The sequence below is a fragment of the Triticum aestivum genome, chromosome 5B, assembly GCF_018294505.1.
Source record: "Triticum aestivum cultivar Chinese Spring chromosome 5B, IWGSC CS RefSeq v2.1, whole genome shotgun sequence".
NCBI lineage: Eukaryota > Viridiplantae > Streptophyta > Magnoliopsida > Poales > Poaceae > Triticum > Triticum aestivum.
The window spans coordinates 678,137,461-678,157,465 of record NC_057807.1 but is presented as its reverse complement, the minus strand read 5'-3'; the positions used below and the strand labels follow the sequence as shown (position 1 = coordinate 678,157,465).

The window sequence follows — 20,005 nt, the reverse complement described above, 5'->3', positions numbered from 1 at the left end:
TAAGGTGAGAGACTTTAGTAAATTCAGGATGTCGCCAAAGGGCGAGTGCTGAAAGATGTCCGCGGCAGTGAACTCCATAACCGGCGCCCGATCGGATTTGATTGGCAGGGGTGCGGGAGGTTCGGAGTCCGGAGAGGAGTCCGGTACCTCGGAGTCACGGGCTTTGCAAAGGACAGGGATGGTGTTCGGCTCAATCGCCGTAGATATCATAGCCCCCGAGGCGGTGTCCAGCCACTCGTCCTCGATCGGCGAAGTCGGCTCCGAACTAATGGTCGGAGCGGACGCTGGTGCGGCCTCCAGGGTACCGTTCGGCGGCAGAGCTAGATCATACCCATCGAGATAGTGCGGCGCGCTTGGCTGTGGCTCGAATCCGTCGAAGATCAAGTCTCCGCGGATGTCAGCCGTGTAGTTTAAACTTCCAAATCTGACCTGATGGCCAGGGGCGTAGCTTTCGATCTGCTCCAGATGGCCAAGTGAATTGGCCTGCAGTGCGAAGCCGCCGAATACAAAGATCTGTCCGGGGAGAAAAGTCTCACTCTAGACCACGTCGTTGTTGATGATCGAAGGAGCCATCGGGCCTAAAGGTGACGACACAGAGGAACTCTCAATGAAAGCACCAATGTCGGTGTCAAAACCGGCGGATCTCGGGTAGGGGTTCCCGAACTGTGCGTCTAGGCGGATGGTAACAGGAGACACGATGTTTTTACCCAGGTTCGGGCCCTCTCGATGGAGGTAAAACCCTACTCCTGCTTGATTAATATTGATGATATGGGTAGTACAAGAGTAGATCTACCACGAGATCGGAGAGGCTAAACCCTAGAAGCTAGCCTATGGTATGATTGTTGTTCATCCTACGGACTAAAACCCTCCGGTTTATATAGACACCGGAGAGGGTTAGGGTTACACAGAGTCGGTTACAATGGTAGGAGATCTACATATCCGCATCGCCAAGCTTGTCTTCCACGCCAAGGAAAGTCCCATCCGGACACGGGACGAAGTCTTCAATCTTGTATCTTCATAGTCTAGGAGTCCGGCTAATGGTGATAGTTCGGCTATCCGGACACCCCCTAATCCAGGACTCCCTCAGCAATCTTTATTTCAAGCAATCCTTCAATGATGTTTCTTTCGAGTGGGCCCTAACCCACAGATTTTTTTCCAGGATCTTACCTGACTCTCCTAATTTTCCCAGAGCTATTCCCAAATGCATTTCAAAGTTTGATGTAAGAATGAATTATCATAAGTCAAATGTGTTTCTCCAAGATCTTGCAAATTCTTCCGTCGTTGGTTCAACCTTTCTAATTTTCATTCTGGAGTGTCTCAACAATTCATGGTGGTTCTCATCTTCATTCTCAACATTTGAAGACCGAAGAAGGATTTCTCTTGAATCTTGCTCCATTCTCTTCAAGATTCATGGTTCTAGCTTCCTTCCATCCTCATAATTGTTTTTGATTGTGACAACTCTTTTCTTACCACCCGGGGCATTTTCGTGAGTTCTTTCCATTTTATTCCTATGAAGGCCATCATTTCGGGTTTATTCATTCTCAGCTTTTAGCTCTCCTTCTCCATATTCTACCGGTGCATCATTCAAGTATTCTCTAATAAGCTCATGATCTCTACGTTCACTTGTATCTAAATCCCTTCAAGTATCTTCATTCGTTTTCAAATTCTTTCCAGTGAATTGTGCCCTTGCTACTCTCTCTTGCAATTTTTACGGTGGTTCGTTCAAGATTTCACTTCCTTTGTTATCATATCAATTCATTCGTTCTTTTTAATCCCACCGGTGGTTCCACCAATACCTTCTCAAATTTGCGCTATATCTCTCTTAATCCTTTCTTCGGGAATAAGTAGTATGCCAAATCCATTGCTTGTCATCAATTTAATTTAATGAAGGATAAGCATACAATAAATCTTATTCTTATTTCCTCGAGGTGATTCAATTCTTTTCTTCCGGAGATTGTTCATGATGAAGTAATTCACGGTTCTAGTGTTTCATCTTTTCCTCTTTTCGGAGTTCCAAGTTTTCTTGGTTACATCATCGCGAAGCTCCATCTAAATCATTGCAAGGCTTCACCTTGTGTTTTCAACTTCTTTTTCTTTTCATCATCCTTTTATTACCGGAGTTCTTCATGGAGGCTCTACATGGTGGTTCATCAAGGATTCTCTTCATTCTTCAATTGTTCTTAGGGATTTCTCTCGAAGTTATGATCCGCCAAGCTATAATCAAAGATAAACATGGTGCTCAACACATGTTTTTTCTGACGAGTTCAAGTATTCTTCTTCTTGCATTTCGAAGTGCAATTCTTTCTACCTTATCTTTTGAGATGGTCATATGTCATTCTTGATAATTTCCATTCATGTTTCGTGATTCACATGTTGTCAAGAATGAGGTATTTTAAATCCATCAATCTCTTTGTTGGAGTTATCTTGGTATAGATTTCACCTAAAGCCTTCCCTAAGGAATGTTGCTATTGTGCTGCTTATCTAAGATCTAAGTTTCCTCCTATCCTCTCGATGAAGAAGTTTTTCATCTTTTTGGTGCTCTCAATCAAATCAATGGTTTCCATTAGTGGCCGATTGTCACCTCATAGTCTCGAGATGTTTTCCACAAGCCCACTACAAGCCTATTTGTTTCGTTGTGGATTTTCCAACAACCCTGTTGTAACCTTCTTGGAAGGGTGCTTTCCAAGATCATTTGTGGCAGAAGTTGGCATTTTCTTCTCCATCCTTTTATTCCGATGATCTATCTTCTATTTCTTCTTTCGTAAGCATGGTGATGTTGCTCTCTTCACCCATCATCTCGTTTTGTCAAGATCATGTTATTTTCTTGCTTATCCATTTAACCGGAGTGTTGTGTTCTCATTTAAGTTCTTTCATCTTATCAAGTTTTGCCTCTCTATTCATGTAAGTGCATCTAGTGCCCCTTAGTGATTTTGGTGTATTGAAGACTTATAGGTTAAGGGACTAATGCGTTTGTGAGTGTACACAGGTCTATAAGTCTATGAGGAGTTTGATATTTACAGAGAAAGTCGGCCCCTAAAAATGAAGTTCTTCAACTGAAGACTTTGATATTCTGAAGACTTTCTGAAGACTTTGAAAGTGAAGAAATTGGTGTGACCTTGAAGACTTGGTATTCATTTGTGGAACATGAAGCGTGAAGACTTTTGTTTTCGTAATTTCATTTTCTCTTTCTTGAGTCATAGGAAACGCCGTACTATTAAAGGGGGTCGAGGAAATACTAAGGAAAAATTTCCATGTGATGCTCAACTCAAAATCCTACACCTACCAATCCCTTCGAGTGAAGCCTTTGGAAATCTCATACAGTTCAGTCACTTTCTTCAGTGACAGAGACGAAGTTCTTCTGGTCGCTGATGAATTTGTTCTGACTGAGGAGTTAGGAATTCGTCAGTGCCAATTACCTACACAGTGAGGAACATGATAGCCCTGAGGAATTTGAGAGTCAAATTTCCGACCGTTGCTGTGCTGCGCGCCAGGTGTCCCAAAATATCTTATCCACCTAATGGTCATATCATTGAGGGGCATTTATGTCTTATCATGCCGGGCTGCTCCCTAGGCTATAAATAGCCGCCCCCTACAACCACTAGCTGGTAGGCTGCTCCGAGAGAACTTGACACCTGTCATTTGAGAGCAACCCATCCTCTGAGGACTTTGAGCGAAAATCATCAAGTGAGGAAAATCCCAAACCCAAACACCTACAAACCCCAACGTGATTGAGCATCACTGAAGAAATTGATCCTGCGTGGATCCGACGCTTGTTACCTTTGAAGACTGTGCTTCTTCCAGACGGTTAGGCGTCAAGGTCTAGAGCATCCAAGAGGAATTGTGGATCGCCGAGTGACCAAGTCTGTGAAGGTTTGAAAGTCGCCTGAAGACTTACCGCGAGTGATTGCACGAGGTCTGCGTGACCTTAGTTCAAGGAGAATACGGTGAGGACTGGGTGTCCTGAGCTGCGTGCTCAGTGACTGGGTGTCTGGGACTGCGTGTCCTCGAGTTTAAATACTCAGCCGCTCCAACCAGACGTACAACTGAGACAGCAGTTGGAACTGGTCTACCAAACCATTGTCTTCACCAACCTAACTGGTTCTATTTCCTCAACCCTTCCATTTCCTCATTGTTGTGTTGAGTGTTTGTTCATATCTGTGTTTGAAGACTTTGACTGAAGACTTTCTCAATTTCCTCAGTCAATTTCTTCAGTCTGTTTGTCTTCATCTTGTGTTATCCTGTGATTACGCTTTCTGTACTCTGTGCTAGTCTTCATTTCATCATGATGACCATGCTTGTATTCTGTTATGCTTACTTCTGAGTACTTATTCCGCTGCTAACAGTTCTTCGCTAAGGAATTTCCTTACCGGCAAATTCCTCAGTAAAGAATTCATAAAAATCGCCTATTCACCCCCCCCCCTCTAGTCGACATAACGCACTTTCAATTCAACCTGAGGCTGTTTGAAATCCTTCTTACCCATTGTGCCATTCTTTCAATAGTTCCGAAGGTAGTGTGTTGTTGATTTCATCAAGTATCATCCCATCTTCTCAAGTTCATGTTCTATTCCTTCCATGTTCAACCGGAGTGGTTTCGAATTCCTTCTTGTCCATTGTACTCGTCATTCATAGCTTTGCAACGTCCAAGGTTCACATGGGGTTCCTTGTTTCTATTTTCTACCGCAGTGCTCTCAGTTTTGTTCAACTCTGTTATGTTCTTTCTTTCAACTTTTCAACCTCTCGAGGTTCATTGGTTTCACTCGTTTGTCGAAGAAGCAACTTAGTTTTACCTCTTATCTTCCTGTTCCTTTTCCCTCCGGTGCCATCCTAGATCTCGTGACAAGATCCTCTCGTAGTGGTGGAGTGTTGTAATGCCTCGGATACAACTTTCCATATTCGTAACTCCAACTCTTTCCTTTTTCGGAGATGCGATATGATATTTCCTTCGTGGTTGGGTTTTTGTCTTTTGTTTTGAATTTTGTTCATGTCAGACATTTCATCTCATGGCATCATACGCATTGCATCCGCATGTTTTCATAAAACCCGTATCCGCTCGTAGTTGCCACATTCCACCCTTGTCTTCGTCGACCTCTCTCAGACCACTCGCGTGCGTCCGAAACTTGCCCCGAACCCGACCTGCTCAGTCATCACCATTGGATTCAATTCATCCCCAAACATCTATAAAATATCTCCGTTTTCTTATTTGGACCCCGTACCTATTTATTTCTCGGTTATCCGATTGCGATCGGAGGGACTAGATATCTCCTAACCTAAATTCTTCTGCTATATATATTAGTCTAACCCGAGATCCAGCCCTAGAAATTAGGAGCCTTGTCCCATCCCTCCCAGTCGCCGCCGCCAGTCCTCTTCCACCTCGGGATCCCTCCAGATCCATCTCCACCAACCAGATCGCTGCAGCCATCCAGTGCCCAAATCCCCTCGCAACCAGCCTCCTTCCTCGTTTTCCCCATCGGTCCAACCACCTTCCTCCCCTCGATCCACACTGATCCAACCACATCAGCAGCCCCAAGTCCCCAGCAAGCCTCTGCCTCTGCCTCGATCCACCAAGCTGCGCCAGTTCCAGCCTCCCGTCCCCTGTGCCGAGGCCCAGCAAAAGGAGCTCGAGCTCACCTGCCCTGAAGCCACCGCCTTCGACTGACCTCGCCAGAGACCCGCGCTGCTCCACCTCGTCTCCAGCTTCTCGTTCATGCCGGGCCGGCGAGATGCTGAGGTCACGTCGTCGTTCCTCTGCGTCTTCTCTTCCCTTTTTCCCATCACGCTCCTCCTCCCTGACCACCCCCCTCGTCTTGTTCCTTTTTCTCACAGTGAACCAGCGCCAACTCCAAAGCTCGAGTCCACCGCCGTTGTTGCCTCCAGCCCCGCCTCGGTTCCGGCTAGATCCGTACGGGAGCATGCTCCGCCGCCCGTTCTCGGCCTTCCCGCGTCCAGCTCGCGCCAACGGCCGACTTCCTCTGCAGCCGCCCGCTATTCCCGCACCAACGTCGTCCCCACCTACCTGCGCCCAAGTCTCCGCCGCCAAGTTCCTTGCTCGCGTGCCAAGTTCCGGGTCGCCTCCGCCTAGATCCGCTCCTCCTCACCTTATCCTTGTCACCGGGAGCCGCGCCATGGCCGCCCCGCCATCTTTAGTGTCGCGCCACTGTTCCCTGCATCAGCTCCGCCTGCAGCCGCGTTGCCTGTCCATGTCCTCTGCTTCGAGCGACAGAATGAAGCCGCCCGTGCCCGTTGACCTCGCTGGTCGAGCGTAGCGCCTCCAAGGTCTAGCCTGCGTCCAGTCGCTTCTTCGCTTCCGGCCCGAGAGCCCGATGTGAGCAGCCACCCAAACCCCATGTGTACTGTTGGGCCAGCTAATTTCAGCCCATAGTGTTTTTTTCCGCTGCTGCGAATTTGCTATTTATCCAGTACTGTCAGTTTTACAGAAACCCCCCTGTTGTTCATGCTTTTAATAACTCACAAACTATGCATCATATGTAAAAACTTTATATATGTAAAATGCTTAGTTTTTCATCTAGTTTCATAATCTGCAACTTTCACCCATGTTAAAGTTGTTTAAATGTGTTGTTTGAATTAATTTGCTAAAATGCCATGTTAAAATGATTTATATCACAACTAAATAACCGTAGCTCGATTTTTAATAAACTTTATATGTATATGAAGGAAATATGCCCTAGAGGCAATAATAAAGTTATTATTTATTTCCTTATAATCATGATAAATGTTTATTATTCATGCTAGAATTGTATTAACCGAAAACATAATACATGTGTGAATACATAGACAAACAAAGTGTCACTAGTATGCATCTACTTGACTAGCTCGTTAATCAAAGATGGTTATGTTTCCTGACCATGAACAATGAGTTGTTATTTGAGTAACGAGATCACATCATTAGTTGAATGATCTGATTGACATGACCCATTCCATTAGCTTAGCACCTGATCGTTTAGTATGTTGCTATTGCTTTCTTCATGACTTATACATGTTCCTATGACTATGAGATTATGCAACTCCCGTTTGCCGAAGGAACACTTTGGGTGCTACCAAACGTCACAACATAACTGGGTGATTATAAAGGAGCATTACAGGTGTCTCCAAAAGTAGATGTTGGGTTGGCGTATTTCGAGATTAGGATTTGTCACTCCGATTGTCGGAGAGGTATCTCTGGGCCCTCTCGGTAATGCACATCACATAAGCCTTGCAAGCACTGCAACTAATATGTTAGTTGTGAGATGATGTATTACGGAATGAGTAAAGAGACTTGCCAGTAACGAGATTGAACTAGGTATTGGATACCGACGATCGAATCTCGGGCAAGTAACATACCGATGACAAAGGGAACAGCGTATGTTGTTATGCGGTCTGACCGATAAAGATCTTCGTAGAATATGTAGGAGCCAATATGGGCATCCAGGTCCCGCTATTGGTTATTGACCGGAGACGTGTCTCGGTCATGTCTACATTGTTCTCGAACCCGTAGGGTCCGCACGCTTAAGGTTATGATGACAGTTATATTATGAGTTTACATGTTTTGATGAACCGAAGGAGTTCGGAGTCCCGGATGAGATCGGGGACATGACGAGGAGTCTCGAAATGGTCGAGACGTAAAGATTCATATATTGGATGATATGGTTAGGCCAAGGGGTCAAGCCCATGAGGCTTTAGATCGGTGCAAAAAGGAGTTTTGCGGAGGCCAGGGGGCCAAACGCCGGAGACCCTGGCGTCTGGCCCTGGGCCAGACGCCGAGGCCCATGGCGTCTGGGCCAGACGCCAAGGATTGTGTCGTTTGGTCCTGGAGTCCGAGTGGGACTCTTGCCTTTCGGGCAAAACCGACTTTGAGGAGGCTTTTGCTCCAAGTTTCGACCCCGGGGCTCAACATATAAATAGAGGGGCAGGGCTAGCACCAAAGACACAACAAGTTGATCCACGTGATCTATTCCTTAGCCGTGTGCGGTGCCCCCTGCCACCTTATACCTCGATAATACTGTAGCGGAGTTTAGGCGAAGCCCTGCTGCTGTAGTTCATCAAGATCGTCACCACGCCGTCGTGCTGACGGAACTCTTCCCTGACACTTTGCTGGATCGGAGTCCGGGGATCGTCATCGAGCTGAACGTGTGCTCGAACTCGGAGGTGCCGTAGTTTCGGTGCTTGATCGGTTGGATCGTGAAGATGTACGACTACTTCCTCTACATCGTGTCATCGCTTCCGCAGTCGGTCTGCGTTGGGTACGTAGACAACACTCTCCCCTCGTTGCTATGCATCACATGATCTTGCGTGTGCGTAGGAAAAATTTTGAAATTACTACGAAACCCAACAGTGGCATCCGAGCCTAGGTTATTTATGTTGATGTTATATGCACGAGTAGAACACAAGTGAGTTGTGGACGATACAAGTCATACTGCCTACCAGCATGTCATACTTTGGTTCGGCGGTATTGTTGGACGAGACGACCCGGACCAACCTTACGGGTACGCTTACGCGAGACCGGTTCCCTCGACGTGCTTTGCACATAGATGGCTTGCGGGCGACTGTCTCTCCAACCTTAGTTGAACCGAGTATGGCTACGCCCGGTCCTTGAGAAGGTTAAAACGGAGTCTATTTGACAAACTATCGTTGTGGTTTTGATGCGTAGGTGAGATTGGTTCTTACTTAAGCCCATAGCAGCCACGTAAAACATGCAACAACAAAGTAGAGGACGTCTAACTTGTTTTTGCAGGGCATGTTGTGATGTGATATGGTCAAGGCATGATGCTGAATTTTATTGTATGAGATGATCATGTTTTGTAACCGAGTTATCGGCAACTGGCAGGAGCCATATGGTTGTCGCTTTATTGTATGCAATGCAATCGCGATGTAATGCTTTACTTTATTACTAAACGGTAGTGATAGTCGTGGAAGCATAAGATTGGCGAGACGACAACGATGCTACGATGGAGATCAAGGTGTCGCGCCGGTGACGATGGTGATCATGACGGTGCTTCGGAGATGGAGATCACAAGCACAAGATGATGATGACCATATCATATCACTTATATTGATTGCATGTGATGTTTATCTTTTTATGCATCTTATCTTGCTTTGATTGACGGTAGCATTATAAGATGATCTCTCACTAAATTATCAAGAAGTGTTCTCCCTGAGTATGCACCGTTGCCAAAGTTCGTCGTGCCCAGACACCACGTGATGATCGGGTGTGATAAGCTCTACGTCCATCTACAACGGGTGCAAGCCAGTTTTGCACACGCAGAATACTCAGGTTAAACTTGACGAGCCTAGCATATGCAGATATGGCCTCGGAACACGGAGACCGAAAGGTCGAGCGTGAATCATATAGTAGATATGATCAACATAACGATGTTCACCATTGAAAACTACTCCATCTCACGTGATGATCGGTCATGGTTTAGTTGATTTGGATCACGTAATCACTTAGAGGATTAGAGAGATGTCTATCTAAGTGGGAGTTCTTAAGTAATATGATTAATTGAACTTAAATTTATCATGAACTTAGTCCTGGTAGTATTTTGCAAATTATGTTGTAGATCAATAGCTCGCGTTGTTGCTTTCATATGTTTATTTTGATATGTTCCTAGAGAAAACTGTGTTGAAAAATGTTAGTAGCAATGTTGCGGATTTGATCCGTGATCTGAGGTTAATCCTCATTGCTGCACAGAAGAATTATGTCCTTAATGCACCGCTAGGTGACAGACCTATTGCAGGAGCAGATGCAGACGTTATGAACGTTTGGCTAGCTCAATATGATGACTACTTGATAGTTTTGTGCACCATGCCTTATGGCTTAGAATCGGGACTTCAAAGACGTTTTGAACGTCATGGACCATATAAGATGTTCCAGGAATTGAAGTTAATATTTCAAGCAAATACCTGAGTTGAGAGATATGAAGTCTCTAACAAGTTCTATAGCTAAAAGATGGAGAAGAATCGCTCAACTAGTGAGCATGTACTTAGATTGTCTGGGTACTTCAATCGCTTGAATCAAGTGGGAGTTAATCTTCCAGATAAGATAGTGATTGACAGAATTCTCTAGTCACCATCACTAAGTTACTAGAACTTCATGATGAACTATAGTATGCAAGGGATGACGAAAACGATTCCCAAGCTCTTCGTGATGTTGAAATCGACGAAAGGTAGAAATCAAGAAAGAGCATCAAGTGTTGATGATTGACAAGACTACTAGTTTCAAGAGAAGGGCAAAAGGAAAGAAAGGGAACTTCAAGTGGAAAGACAAGCAAGTTGTCACTCCCGTGAAGAAGACCAAAGCTGGACCAAAGCCTGAAACTGAGTGCTTACACTGCAAAGGAAATGGTCACTGGAAACGGAAATGCCCTAAATATTTGGTGGATAAGAAGGATGGTAAAGTGAACAAGGGTATATTTGATATACAGGTTATTGATGTGTGCCTTACTAGTGTTTATAGTAGCCCTTGAGTATTTGATACTTGTTCGGTTGCTAAGATTAGTAACTCGAAACAGGAGTTACAAAATAAACAGAGACTAGTTGAAGGGTGGAGTGACGATGAGTGTTAAAAGTAGTTTCAAGATTGATATGATCATCATCGCACACTCCCTATACTTTCGGGATTAGTGTTAAACCTAAATAAATGTTATTTGGCGTTTGCGTTGAGCATGAATATGATTTGATCATGTTTATTGCAATACGGTTATTCATTTAAAGTTAAAGAATAATTGTTATTCTGTTTACGTGAATAAGACCTTCGATGGTTATACACCCAATGAAAATAGTTTGTTGGATCTCGATCGTGGTGATACATATATTCATAATATTGATGCCAAAAGACGCAAAGTTAATAATGATAGTGCAACTTATTTGTGGCACTGCCGTTTGGGTCATATCGGTGTAAAGCGCATGAAGAAACTCCACAATGATGGATTTTTGGAATCACTTGGTTATGAATCATTTGATGCTTGCGAACCGTGCCTTTTGGGCAAGATGACTAAAACTCCATTCTCCGGAACAATGGAGCGAGCAACTGACTTATTGGAAATAATACATACTGATGTATGTGATCCGATGAGTGTTGAGGCTCGCGACGGGTATCGTTATTTTCTGACCTTCACAGATGATTTGAGCAGATATTGGTATATCTACTTCATGAAACATAAGTCTGAAATAGTTAAAAGGTTCAAAGAATTTCAGAGTGAAGTGGAAAATCATCGTAACAAGAAAATGAAGTTTCTGCGATCTGATCATGGAGATGAATATTTGAGTTACGAGTTTGGTCTTCAATTAAAACAATGTGGAATAGTTTCACAGCTCATGCCACCTGGAACACCACAACGTTATGGTGTGTCCGAACGTCGTAACCGCACTTTATTGGATATGGTGCGATCTATGATGTCTCTTACTGATTTACCAATATCGTTTTGGGGTTATGCATTAGAGACAGCTGCATTCACATTAAATAGGGCACCATCTAAATCCGTTGAGACGACACCGTATGAACTATGGTTTAGCAATAAACCTAAGCTGTCGTTTCTAAAAATTTGGAGTTGCGATGCTTATGTGAAAAAGGTTTCAACCTGATAAGCTCAAACCCAAATCGGAGAAGTGCGTCTTCATAGAATACCCAAAGGAAACTGTTGGGTACTCCTTCTATCACAGATCCGAAGGCAAAACATTCGTTGCTAAGAATGGATCCTTTCTAGAGAAAGAGTTTCTCTCAAAAGAAGTGAGTGGGAGGAAAGTAGAACTTGATGAGGTAATAGTACCTTCTCCCGAATTGGAAAGTAGTTCATCACGGAAATCAGTTCCAGTGATTCCTACACCAATTAGTGAGGAAGCTAATGATGATGATCATGAAACTTCAGATCGAGTTACTACAAAACCTCGTAGGTCTTCCAAAGTACAGTCCGCACTAGAGTAATACGGTAATACTGTTCTGGAAGTCATGTTACTAGACCATGATGAACCTACGAACTATGAGGAAGCGATGATGAGCCCAGATTCCGCAAAATGGCTTGAGACCATAAAATCTGAGATATGATCCATGTATGAGAACAAAGTATGGACTTTGATTGACTTGCTCGATGATCAGCAAGCCATGTTAAATAAATGGATCTTCAAGAGGAAGACGGACGTTGATAGTAGTGTTACTATCTACAAAGCTCGACTTGTCGCAAAAAGGTTTTTTGACAAGTTCAAGGTGTTGACTACAATGAGATTTTCTCAACTGTAGCGATGCTTAAGTCTGTCCGAATCATGTTAGTAATTGCCATATTTTATGAAATCTGGCAAATGGATGTCAAAACTGCATTCCCTAATGGTTTTCTTAACGAAGAGTTGTATATGATGCAACCAAAAGGTTTTGTCAATCCTAAAGGTACTAACAAAGTGTGCAAGCTCCAGCGATCCATCTATGGACTGGTGCAAGCATCTCGGAGTTGGAATATACGCTTTGATGAGTTGCATATGGTTTAATACAGACTTTTGAAAAGGCCTGTATTTACAAGAAAGTGAGTGGGAGCACTACAGCATTTCTGATAAGTATATGTGAATGACATATTGTTGATCGGAAATAATGTAGAATTATTTTGCAAAGCATAAAGGAGTGTTTTAAAGGAGTTCTTTAAAAGAAATACCTCAGTAAAAACTACTTACATATTGAGCATCAAGATCTATTGAGATAGTTAAAGACGCTTGATAAGTTTTTCAAAAGTACATACCTTGTCAAGATTTTGAAGTAGTTCAAAATGGAACGGTCAAAGAAAGAGTTCTTGCCTGTGTTGCAAAGGTGTGAAATTGAGTAAGACTCAAATCCCGACCACGGCAGAAAATAGAAAAGAGAATGAAAGTCATTCCCTATGCCTTAGTCATAGGTTCTATAAAGTATGCTATGTTGTGAACCAGACCTATTGTATACCTTGCTCTGAGTTTGACATAGGAATACAATTTTGATCTAAGAGTAGATCACTGGACAGCGGTCAAGAAAATCCTTAGTGAGAACTAAGGAAATATTTCTCGATTATGGAGGTGATAAAAGAGTCCGTCGTAAAGAGTTACATCGGTGCAAGCTTTTACACCAATCCAGATGACTCTAAGTCTCAATCTGGATACATATTGAAAGTGGGAGCAATTAGCTAGAGTAGCTCCGTGCAGATCATTGTAGACATAGAATATTTGCAAAATACATACGGCTCTGAATGTGATAGACCCGTTGACTAAGCGTCTCTCACGAGCAAAACATGATCACACCTTAGTACTCTTTGGGTGTTAATCACATAGTGATGTGAACTAGATTATTGACTCTAGTAAACCTTTTGGGTGTTGGTCACATGAAGATGTGAACTATGGGTGTTAATCATATACAGATATGAATATTGGTGTTAAATCACATAACGATGTGAACTAGATTATTGACTCTAGTGCAAGTGGGAGACTGAAGGAAATATGCCCTAGAGGCAATAATAAAGTTATTATTTATTTCCTTATAATCATGATAAATGTTTATTATTCATGCTAGAATTGTATTAACCGGAAACATAATACATGTGTGAATACATAGACAAACAAAGTGTCACTAGTATGCCTCTACTTGACTAGCTCGTTAATCAAAGATGGTTATGTTTCCTGACCATGAACAATGAGTTGTTATTTGAGTAACGAGATCACATCATTAGTTGAATGATCTGATTGACATGACCCATTCCATTAGCTTAGCACCTGATCGTTTAGTATGTTGCTATTGCTTTCTTCATGACTTATACATGTTCCTATGACTATGAGATTATGCAACTCCCGTTTGCCGGAGGAACACTTTGGGTGCTACCAAACGTCACAACGTAACTGGGTGATTATAAAGGAGCATTACAGGTGTCTCCAAAAGTAGATGTTGGGTTGGCGTATTTCGAGATTAGGATTTGTCACTCCGATTGTCGGAGAGGTATCTCTGGGCCCTCTCGGTAATGCACATCACATAAGCCTTGCAAGCACTGCAACTAATATGTTAGTTGTGAGATGATGTATTACGGAACGAGTAAAGAGACTTGCCAGTAACGAGATTGAACTAGGTATTGGATACCGACGATCGAATCTCGGGCAAGTAACATACCGATGACAAAGGGAACAGCGTATGTTGTTATGCGGTCTGACCGATAAAGATCTTCGTAGAATATGTAGGAGCCAATATGGGCATCCAGGTCCCGCTATTGGTTATTGACCGGAGACGTGTCTCGGTCATGTCTACATTGTTCTCGAACCCGTAGGGTCCGCACGCTTAAGGTTACGATGACAGTTATATTATGAGTTTACATGTTTTGATGAACCGAAGGAGTTCGGAGTCCCGGATGAGATCGGGGACATGACGAGGAGTCTCGAAATGGTCGAGACGTAAAGATTCATATATTGGATGATATGGTTAGGCCAAGGGGTCAAGCCCATGAGGCTTTAGATCGGTGCAAAAAGGAGTTTTGCGGAGGCCAGGGGGCCAAACGCCGGAGACCCTGGCGTCTGGCCCTGGGCCAGACGCCGAGGCCCATGGCGTCTGGGCCAGACGCCAAGGATTGTGGCGTTTGGTCCTGGAGTCCGAGTGGGACTCTTGCCTTTCGGGCAAAACCGACTTTGAGGAGGCTTTTGCTCCAAGTTTCGACCCAGGGGCTCAACATATAAATAGAGGGGCAGGGCTAGCACCAAAGACACAACAAGTTGATCCACGTGATCTATTCCTTAGCCGTGTGCGGTGCCCCCTGCCACCTTATACCTCGATAATACTGTAGCGGAGTTTAGGCGAAGCCCTACTGCTGTAGTTCATCAAGATCGTCACCACGCCGTCATGCTGACGGAACTCTTCCCTGACACTTTGCTGGATCGGAGTCCGGGGATCGTCATCGAGCTGAACGTGTGCTCGAACTCGGAGGTGCCGTAGTTTCGGTGCTTGATCGGTTGGATCGTGAAGATGTACGACTACTTCCTCTACATCGTGTCATCGCTTCCGCAGTCGGTCTGCGTTGGGTACGTAGACAACACTCTCCCCTCGTTGCTATGCATCACATGATCTTGCGTGTGCGTAGGAAATTTTTTGAAATTACTACGAAACCCAACGGTAAATGGGGTGGAAAAATGCCTAGTTTAACGTGGTGCACTTCATTTTCCTATTTAACAACAATAAAATATGGTTTAGGGCATAACAATACCAAATTCATAATATGGACATGAGGATACTCCGGAATTGTTGTTTGAGTTTCCGGCCTCATTTGAACTTGCCTAGTTAGGTAGTTTTCATATGCTCCATTTAACTTGTAGTATTGTTTGTTGCACTTTGCCATGCCATGCCTCATTAAACTGGACATGCATCATACTTGTTTGTGCATCATGCCATGTTTATGCTTGTGCATTTACCATGTTGTTTGTTTCTTTCCGGTGTTGCTTCTTAGTTCCGGTAATGTTGCGATTGTGAGGATTCGTTCGACTACTCCCGTTCATGTTCTTCATGGACTCGTTCTTCTTCCTAGCGGGATTTCAGGCAAGATGACCGTCACCTTGGATCTCACTACTATCATTGCTATGCTAGTTGCTTTGTTCTATCGCTATGTTGCGCTTCCTATCCCTTGTTCTATCAAGCCTCCCAAATTGCCATGTCAGCCTCTAACCTTGTCACCCCTCCTAGCAAACCGTTGCCTGGCTATGTTACCGCTTTGCTCAGCCCCTCTTATAGTGTTGTTAGTTGCAGGTGAAGTTGAAGATTGCTCCATGGTGGACAGGATTATGTTGGGATATCACAATATCTCTTATATTATTAATGCATCTATATACTTGGTAAAGGGTGGAAGGCTCGGCCTTATGATTGGTGTTTTGTTCCACTCTTGCCGCCCTAGTTTCCGTCATATCGGTATTATGTTCCCAGATTTTGCGTCCCTAACGCGGTCGGGTGATTTATGGGACCCACTTGACAGTTCGCTTTGAATAAAACTCCTCCAGCAAGGCCCAACCTTAGTTTTACCATTTGCCTCACCACCACCTACTTTTCCCTTGGGAGTAATTAACCCAAGGGTCATCTTTATTTTAGCCCCCCGGGCCAGTGCTTCTCTAAGTGCTGGTCCGAACTAGAGCCCTTTGCAGCGCCCCCTCAGGGAAACTTGAGGTCTGGTTTTAGTTGTACGGATTGCTCATCCGGTGTTGCCCTGAGAACGAGATATGTGCAGCTCCTATCGGGATTGTCGGCGCATCAGGCGGCTTTGCTGGTCTTGTTTTATCATTGTCGAAATGTCTTGTAAACCGGGATTTCGAGACTGATCGGGTCTTCCTGGGAGAAGGTATATCCTTCGTTGATCACGAGAGCTTATCATGGGCTAAGTTGGGACACCCCTGCAGGGTATAATCTTTCGAAAGCTGTGCCCGCGGTTATGTGGTAGATGGGAATTTGTTAATGTCCGGTTGCAGATAACTTGACACCAGATCCGAATTAAAATGCATCAACCGCGTGTGTAGCCGTGATGGTCTCTTTTCGGCGGAGTCCGGGAAGTGAACACGGTTTTGGGTTATGTTTGACCTAAGTAGGAGTTCAGGATCACTTCTTGATCATTGCTAGCTTCACGACCGTTCCATTTGCTCTCTTCTCGCTCTCATTTGCGTATGTTAGCCACCATATATGCTTAGTCGCTGCTGCAACCTCACCACTTTACCCCCCCCCCCTTCCTTTCCCCTTTAAGCTTTGCTAGTCTTGATACCCATGGTAATGGGATTGCTGAGTCCTCGTGGCTCACAGATTACTACAACAACAGTTGCAGGTACAGGTTATGCGATGATCTTGACGTGAGAGCGATGTTTGCTTGTTTGGAGTTCTTCTTCTGCTTCTTCTTCGATCAGGGGATAGGTTCCAGGTCGGCGGCCTGGGCTAGCAGGGTGGATGTCGTTTGAGTCTCTATTTGTGTTTCATCCGTAGTCGGGTGGTGCTCTTATGTAAGATGATGTTATATTCATGTAGCATTGTATGCCTTTTGTATGTATCCCCATCTATTATCTAATGTTGATGTAATGATATCCACCTTGCAAAAGCGTATCAATATGCGGTTCTATCCTTGGTGGGACCTTCGAGTCTCTTTAGGATAGTATCGCATATTGGGCATGACAGCTTATGTGCAGACTGTGGATAGAACCGTTGAATTTGGAGAAGCCTATAAAAGGATATCCCCAATTATTGATCTTTTTCGAGCTTGCTATCTCTCAATGTCTTCAATGATTCTTTCTATTTCTTGAGAGAAAATAAAGAAGAGATCTAACTCTATATTTTCACCAATCACTTTCTTTTCTATGTGAGGAAACCCTTAGATCTAGACTTGAAGTTAGTGCGTACCGAACGAAATCGTTAGTGGTAGGATACTGCTCGTACCGATCGAAAGGTTCGGTCTGAGAGGTGCCCAGACTGAAGCGTTCGGCCAATAGCGACGGCATATAGATGAGCCAAGCTTTTTGACAGGCTTGTTCACTGAATAAAAAAACTGTTCTGCCAGGTGCTGTTCGTTTTCAGACGTGCGACTTCGTGCACTCCCACTCCACTCTAGGTTCCGTTTGACATTTCTGACAATTTCTCTGACACTCCATCCAGTGCAGCTTAGTAAAATGCCGAAGATTTCTCAAAAAAAAGAAGTAAAATGCCGAAGATATACCATACAAAATTCACGCAAGAAGTATTAATTCTCGTCATGTCACAACATTTATATATTTTTCAAGGAATCACATTACTAATATTAACTGCTGCTGTAGCTGTAGCTGTAGTATGAACAGATCAAGAGAGCTGATGAGACGATGGACGTGCGGCGCAGATCACAGCCCGATGGAGCGCAGCACGGCGGGGTTGACGGCGGTGGTGGCGCCGTCGACGACGAGGTTGTGGCCGCTGATGAAGCCCGCCTGGTCGGACGCGAGGAACAGCGCGGCCTCCGCCACGTCGGCCGCGCGCAGCACCTTCCCGCGCAGCACGTTGTGGGCCTCCGTCATGGCCTCCATCTCCTCGGCGCCCACGCCCACCACCGCGCAGCTCAGCGGCGTCGCCACTCCGCCGGGGGACACGAGGTTGACGCGCACGCCGTGGCGCCCGAGCTCGCCCGCCGCGGCGCGCACCAGGCCCAGCAGCGCGTGCTTGGACGCCGTGTAGGAGGCCGGGCCGTACCCGCCCTGCACGCACGCGACGCTCCCTGTGCACACGATGGCGCCGCGGACGCCCGCGGCCACCATGGCGCGGGCCGCGTGCTTGACGCACGCCGCCGCGCCGCGGAAGTTGACGGCCATGACGCGGTCGAGCGCGGACAGGTCCATTTCCATGACGGGGCCCGTCGGGAGCAGCACGCCGGCGTTGCTGAGCATGACGTCTAGCCGGCCGTGCGCCGCCACGGCCGCCGCCACCGTGGCCTCCACCTGCGCCTCGTCCGTCACGTCGCACCGCGCGTACGTGCAGCACGCGCCGGACTCCGCGATGGACGCCGCCACCGCTTCGCCCAGCGCGTCCTGGATGTCCGCGATGACCACCGTGGCGCCGCTGGCCGCGAAGAGCCGCGCCGCCGCCTCGCCGATGCCGCTCGCGCCGCCCGTCACGATGGCCACCTTGCCGTCCAGCCTCGGCTTCGACATGGTCTCACCGACTGCCTCGCCCTGCACGCGTTAACTCAGGCCGGAATGATGTGCCGTGGATGTGTTCTTGTACATCAGCTGTGCCGTGGATGTGTTTATATAGGGCATAGTTTGCTTTAAAGTTTAAACTAGCAATCTAGCCGCGTCGGCATTAATATATTCTCGAGGAATTATAAGCAATGCTGATCCAGAGAAGCAGTTGTACTACCTACGTTTGCGATTTGCATGCGCTAAATTTTATGATGAAATGGAGGAGGAAGAAGAATCTGTGGAGGCGGGCAGGGAGGCGACAGGGAGGAACAGCGGGCGACGGGAAGCACGTGGCCATGGTCGAGGGCCGGAGGCAGGCAGACACCTTCATCGCTTTGTTGGGCTGGCATGCCTGCTCGCCCCTGTCGAGTGCACAGACGCACACCATTACATCACTAGTATTACTCTTCAACATGTTTGTTTGTTTGATGGATGGTGGAAAAAGATCGAGAGTTGGATCTGATGGTCTGCCGTCCATCTTCCAGTGTAGGCGTTGTTGTTCTAGAAAAAAATTGGTGGAAAAGAATCAGGGTGTTATTTTGGCAAAGGGAACAAGGCAGCGTAGCTCTTTGGGGCGACATGCCATCGAAGGGGTCCTCCCATACAACCCTGCCCCCCCCCCCCCCCCCCCCCCCGCGCCGTCATTGGCTAGCTGGTTAGCTTTCTCCAATGGGCCATGGTGGGTCCCCCGCCACAGTGGGCCCGGTGGCTTGAGTCCCTCGGCAAGGTGGGGGAGGTTCCAAGTGAAAGCTCTACACCTCGGCAGCGATGCATGTAGGTGTCGCGCACCTCTGGCGGCAATGCCTAGGCTCTAGTGAACTAATCCACCCTTGCCAAGGCCCAAGGTGAAATCCCCATGGGCGTTTGGGTGGACTCAGTTGCAGTGACGTGGGGATGCCATCGATGAGTGTGGATTTCCTCCGGCTGAGGTGGCATGTTGAGCTTGTTTGGAGTGCTACTTTATCCCTCCTAGGCTATCTCGGGCGTCTAGCGTTCACATTTGGCCCTCTCATTTACATATACAGGCTCTTCATGCCTCTCAATCCTTTCTGCTCGTCGGCAGGATCAACGCTTCTCGGTTCGGAGGGCCCTCTCTGATGTTAGTTTGGTGGCAATGTTGCTATAAAGTTCGGTGGTTTCATTCAGGTAGCACATGTCTGAGTGCCCTTGGTTGTGTCTCATAGTGGCCCGACCTCTCCTGTGCTCTCAGCGGCGTTGATGACACCTACTAGTGCACTCTTGATGCTTGTTAGCGGTTTCGTCCTCTCTTTTTTTTCTTTAATCAACCATATCGAAGATTTCTCATCACACTGGTATCGTTCAACTATGTGCTTGTATTCATAAAAGGTGTGGCTAGGTC

At 45.8% G+C, this 20,005-nt stretch overlaps 1 protein-coding gene across 1 annotated transcript; it reads right to left on the bottom strand.

Moving 5' to 3' along the window:
* Positions 1–17,690: 17,690 nt before the first annotated feature.
* On the bottom strand, positions 17,691–18,759 carry LOC123117601 (short-chain dehydrogenase reductase 3b-like). The gene has a single exon (XM_044538322.1). It carries the CDS (start codon positions 18,613–18,615, stop codon positions 17,812–17,814), a length of 804 nt encoding a protein of 267 aa, XP_044394257.1. The 5' UTR covers positions 18,616–18,759; the 3' UTR covers positions 17,691–17,811.
* Positions 18,760–20,005: the final 1,246 nt, after the last annotated feature.